Here is a 5,759-nt window from a genome sequence, read left to right as displayed (position 1 = left end):
GGCTTTGAGCAACCTGGTCTAGTGGAAGGTGTCCCTGCTGATGGCAGGGGGTTGGAACAGGATGATCTTTAAGGACCCTTCCAACCCAAACCATTCTATGATAATTCTATTAGAAAATGTTGTCCAACTCTAAGATTGGACCTAGATGCACCTGAGCTCCATCAGGAGTTTAGAAAGGAAGAGGATCCACTCTGAACCTCACAACTCAACAGAAGGGTCTTCCTCACCCTTCTGCATCTCCACAGAATAATAACAAAAATTCTTATTAATTATGATTCCTTGGTGTGACTCTACTCGTGCTGACCTGGAGGAAGGTATTTCCTGGACAGCATGGCTCGAATGCGCTGCGGCATCCACCTGGAGAGGATCTTGCCAGCACCTGGGCACCAGATCTCCTCCTTTCCCTGATTTCCTTCAAGCTCATCCACTGCAACTGCCCTTTTCATTGCCCAGGAGGAAAAATCCCTCCTGGAAGTGGTGTAGGGGTGGGAGAACCTGTCTTTGGAGACATGACCTCAAATAAAGAGATGATTTATTTTATGGACAACCCATCTCTGGCTTCCTCCAAGCTCCAGCCCTTCCTCTGATTTAATTTCCCTCCTTCTTTTTGCCATTTTGCAGCTCAAAAGTGGATTTAAAAAGCAATTTTGCAATGAAATGTTAAATTTGGGTTGGGGCATCCCAGTGCCGGGGCGGAGGCTTTGCTGCTGAGCTTCACCGTGTTCCCTTCTGCACCGATAAAACAAACCAGAGATTATTTGGAGACCATTTGTGGTGGTTTGGACCATTTTACCCACGAAATCTCATGTTTTCCTTAGAGATAAGAGCAGAACTGCAGCAGGTGGGGGTTTTTCTGTCCTTATTTTTTTTATTTGATGTGAGTGAACCAATCACCACTATCACCAGTTCTATTTTCCCTGGGGTGGTGTGGGCACCATTAACGTGTTGGATAAAATTCCTGAGGACATCCCATGGAGAAATGTGATGCAAAGAGCTACAGCTGGGGCATCCACGGGACTTAAGACCAGGAGAAACTCATGACAACGTTGCTCAAGATGGAAGAGCTGGATATTGTCCCCCCAGGGATTTGGGCTGCCTGTCCAAAGCCAAGGGAGACCTGAGGTGATCCAGGGATTTTCAGCTCCGACCTTCAGGGCTGTGTGTGTTTTGGAAGAGGGACCAAGGCTGCTTGATAGAGCCGTGTCACCTGGATTTCTTCCCATCCCTCCTTCTCCATCCCCTTTAAAGCCGCTGGCTCTGCAGCCCTTGTCACAAACAAGGTGACACCTTGTTCCAGGAAGATGTTGCAGCTTGTGCTCCTCGCTGCCCTCGCCCTCTGCGGTGCGTCCTCCACGGGAAGCCAGCGGCCTCATTAGCTGTGATGACCCCTTGGTTGGATTCACTCCTCCCTCACTCTCTCTCCCACAGGACACTGCTCCGAGGAGGATCTCAATGGGATGCAACGGGTGGTTGGTGGGACCGAGGTGCGCTCGCACGCCTGGCCCTCGCAGGTGGGTTCTTCCTGGTGTCAGATGGTAAATCCCCTGGAGGTCTCACCCCCCAGGACCAGCTGGTGAGATCCCCCCATTTCTCACCTCTCTTTTTCCCCAGATCTCCCTCCAGTATTATTCCAGTAGTGGATGGAGTCACACCTGTGGTGGGTCCCTCATCAAGAGAAACTGGGTGATGACGGCAGCCCATTGTGTGGATCGGTGAGTGGGTGGGGGGACCTCACCTGCCTCTCGTGGAAAAGATGTTTTCCACCAAAAACCTTTCCAAGGAGAAGTTTTGGCTGCCCCAACACGGAGAGCAATGGTCCTTTGAGGTCTTTGATGGTCCTTCACTAAGGGACCATCTCTGGGAGCAGTTTCTTCTTGCCCTGATCCTTTCCATACCAGATCACAGCTTAAATAATGATAATTTATGACCTGATCTTGCATTTTTTCACCTTCCTGGCAGTAACATGAACTTCCGTGTCGTGGCCGGCGAGCACAACCTCAACGCCAACGACGGTAGCGAGCAGATCTTCAGCATCAGCAAGATCGTCATCCATCCATACTGGAACAGCAACAACGTCGCTGGGGGGTAACTCGTGGGGAAGGGGATTTGGGGGAACATCGCTGAGAATGGAGCTGGGTCCTTACAACATCTTCTCCCTCTTCTCATCAGCTACGACATCGCCCTGCTCCGCCTGTCCAGCTCTGCCACCCTGAACAACTACGTGCAGCTGGCAGTCCTGCCCCAGGAGGGATCCATCCTGCCCAACAACTACCCCTGCTACATCACAGGCTGGGGTCGCACCCGCAGTGAGTGCCAAAGGGTGACCCCAGCCCTAAATCACCCCAAAAAACGTGGGCAAAATGGGGAGATGAACGCTATTTTTAAGCCCTTTGAGGTCCCAGGAGGCATCACACAGGGCTTCTCTCTGGGCATGGAGATGTTCAGTGTTGGGTGGGGTCATGTCAAGGTTTATGGGGGATTTTATGTGGGAAAAGGGGCTTGTTGGTGGCTACGGGCTCTGCTTTGGTGAGGGGAAGATTTGCTGAGTCTCGCAGGTGTTTGCTGGTGAGGCATTAACCAGTTCTTCATTGCGTGCAGCCAACGGGCAGCTCTCCAACGTCCTGCTGCAGGCGTACCTGCCCGTGGTGGACTACCAGGTCTGCTCCAGCTCATCCTACTGGGGCTCCACTGTTAAGCCCAGCATGGTCTGTGCTGGTGGTGATGGTGTACGCTCCGGCTGCCAGGTATGGCCCCAACATCCTGCTTTACCCATTGCCATCCCACCAGCATCTTCTCATCTCATACGGGTTCCTCGGTCTGGCAGGGTGATTCAGGTGGTCCCCTCCACTGTGCGGTGAACGGGCAGTACCAGGTCCATGGTGTCACCAGCTTTGTCTCCAGTCAGGGCTGCAACGTCCAGCGCAAACCCACCGTCTTCACCCGCGTCTCTGCCTACATCTCCTGGATTTCGAGCGTAAGGCGACGGTGGAGCTCGGGTGGTCGAGGGCTGAGACCTGGCTGAGCCGATGCACGGGCTCTGTCCCTCACCAGCTCAACCGTTGCCTTTCTTCTCCTTCCAGGTGACATCCCAGAACTGAGTGGTCACAGAAGGAGGGTCTCCAGTGATGGACATCATCTTCCCCAGCGTTGCGGTTGGAGGGGTTTACAACCCATGACCATGTCAATAAAATCTGTTCCTCTCTCCGATGCGCTTGTCCATGGTTTGTCCCACAGCCCAGCAATCCCTTCCCATCTTCCAGATCATTCCTTTGCTCATGTCCCTCATCTTAGAATCACAGAATCATAGAATGGTTTGGGTTGGAAGGGACCTTGTCCCACCCCCCCTGCCGATCTTCCTCACACCTTTGGAAAGAGCCGCAGGGAGAAGCAGCCGGCCCGGCACCTTTGGGGCAACCAGAAAGTCCTGGGGACAATGGAAAAGGGGGAAAGGCTGCAAATCCTCATCATGGGCAGCAACGTGGCTCCTTGGGGATCTGGGAGGATCCGGCTGGATTTTTCCCTGTTCCAGCTTCATTTCTCTTCCCAAACCAACCCCCTTTCCAATGAGAGATGTTGGATTTGGTGGTTGTCACCACCTTGTATCACAGCTGCATCCTGGAGCGTTGACTGTGCCACAACCCCACCAGGCACGGGGATAAAATACCAGCACCAGAATTGCACCAAAAAAAACCCCAAATTTAAACCCCAAACCAGCCACTTGTGGAAAAATTAAGAAGTGGGTGTGGGTTCCTCATCACCCCTTTGGCCCACCCATGTCACTGGGTGCTTGGAGGAGCCTTTCCGGGGGTGCCTGGGTGCTCGGCGGATGCCGGCAGCTGCTTCGCCTCGAACTTCCTCCGCAGCAAACACCAAACCGCAGCGCGCGGCTGCGAGCAGGAACCGAGCTGCAGCCATGGCAGAGGGCAAGAGTGGGGGAGCCGGGCTCTTCGCCAAGCAGGTCCAGAAACACTTCAGCCGGGCGCAGGAGAAGGTACCCACCCATGACACCCAACCCCCAAAATCCCTTCTTTTATTGTATTTTGGAATTTATTTCCACCACAGCGGCAAAGGGGGTGGCACTATGGGCACCATTCAGCACCCATGAGTGCTCAGAACATCTTAATTTGGGCGCGTCTTGGTCAACGTCATCATTGCTCTAAGACTTTGGGCTTGATGGCATCTCCCCAAAGTCCTTCAAGCTGTTTTGCATTCTCTAAAAAGTGGGATTTTTCCACCCAAAACACCTTCCAGTGGTTATGGAGCGACTGTGCGGTGCTGGTACAGGGTCCCTCGGACTGGCCAGAGGTGACGGTCCCCAGTAGGACCTGGTGCAGGGGTGGTCACTGGAGCACCAGCGTAGCCCAGAGAGGAAGTGAGGGGGGAAGGGCTCCGGAAGTGGGCAGAAACGGGGAGATTCACAGCAGTTTTGGGGTTGTTTGAGAGCATTTCTTTCCCTTTCTCTCCCCAAAACAGCAGGCAGTGACTCCCATTTTGGGGGTGATGCGAAGGCCTCCCCCACCCCACTCACACACCCCGGGTTTCCTGGTTGGGGTTCGGCGCTAAATTCAGCTCCTCCGCGGCCATATCAACCCCAACCAGGCTCCATCTGCTTCCTGGTGGGGGTCAGACTCTTCCTGGACACCCCAAAGCTCCCTCCTGTGCAGCTTCTGCCTCACTGTGCTCCTGCCATGGTGGCTCTGGAGGTGACCTTCAGCCACAGACCATCCTGCGGGCTGGGAGAGTTGGGGCTGTTCAGCCTGGAGAAGAGAAGGCTCCGGGGAGACCTTCTAGTGGCCTCCCAGTACCTGAAGGGGCTCCAGGAAGGCTGGGGAGGGACTTTGGCCAAGGGCAGGGAGTGAGAGAACAAGGGGTGATGGCTTGAAAGTGGCAGAGGGGAGATGGAGCTGAGATGTGAGGAAGAAATTCTTTGCTGTGAGGGTGGTGAGACAGTGTCCCAGGCTGGCCAGAGAAGCTGTGGCTGCTCCTCCCTGGAAGTGTTCTCGGCCAGGTTGGATGAGGCTTTGAGCAACCTGGTCTAGTGGAAGGTGTCCCTGCTGCTGGCAGGGGGGTTGGGACTGGATGAGCTTTAAGGTCCCTTCCAACCCAAACCAGTCTGTGATTCTATAATCCTCATCCTGGTGTCACCAGCACCTGGCAAGGCAGCAGGCAGGGTTTTGCCTGCACCCATAGTCACGTGTGTGGATGTTTTGTGGTCCATAAAGCTGCACTTATGAGGTTTTATAAGGTAGGGTGATGGGTTAGCACCCAAAAAAAGTCACCATTTTCTTCTAAACAATAAAAGCACCAAGAGATGCACCAAAATTTTGTGTCCACCATCCAAATCTTTGCTTGGTGTTGGCTTCCCCAGATCCTCAGCATCCCCCAAGAGGGGCTCTCACCAGCACAGACCCCTCTCCTTGGAGCTTTTCCCCCATCTCCATCTATCTCCATTCCAGGTTTTGCAAAAATTGGGCAAAACGGTGGAAACCAAAGATGAGCAGTTTGAGCAAAGCGCCTACAACTTCCAGCTGCAGCAGGTCACACCGGGGAGCGGGGAAAGGGGGGGACGGGGGACACCCCTACACCATCCCTTGGTCCCACTGGGGTCCCTCCATCCCAGTTGGACTCATGGAAATCCCTGCGAGTCCCCGGGATTGTCCCTGACCTGTCCCCTCACCACGTTGCTTTGCAGAACGAAGGCAACAAGCTCTACAAGGATCTCAAAGCTTTCCTGGGTGCCGTGAAAGGTACCGGCCAAC

At 54.0% G+C, this 5,759-nt stretch overlaps 1 protein-coding gene across 1 annotated transcript; it reads left to right on the top strand.

The window, feature by feature from the left end:
• Positions 1-1,301: 1,301 nt before the first annotated feature.
• CELA1 (chymotrypsin like elastase 1) lies at positions 1,302-5,747 on the top strand (the record flags this gene model as incomplete). The annotated part of the gene is made up of 10 exons (XM_029084736.1): positions 1,302-1,341; positions 1,429-1,511; positions 1,612-1,712; positions 1,960-2,085; positions 2,170-2,306; positions 2,599-2,744; positions 2,825-2,974; positions 3,797-3,991; positions 5,457-5,537; positions 5,693-5,747. Coding segments are annotated over exons 1-10 (1,114 nt in total), but the record flags the coding sequence as incomplete, so codon positions are not given.
• Positions 5,748-5,759: the final 12 nt, after the last annotated feature.

The sequence above is a fragment of the Antrostomus carolinensis genome, unplaced genomic scaffold (genome assembly GCF_000700745.2).
Source record: "Antrostomus carolinensis isolate BGI_N321 unplaced genomic scaffold, ASM70074v2 scaffold32904, whole genome shotgun sequence".
NCBI lineage: Eukaryota > Metazoa > Chordata > Aves > Caprimulgiformes > Caprimulgidae > Antrostomus > Antrostomus carolinensis.
This window is presented reverse-complemented; position numbering and strand designations above follow the sequence as displayed.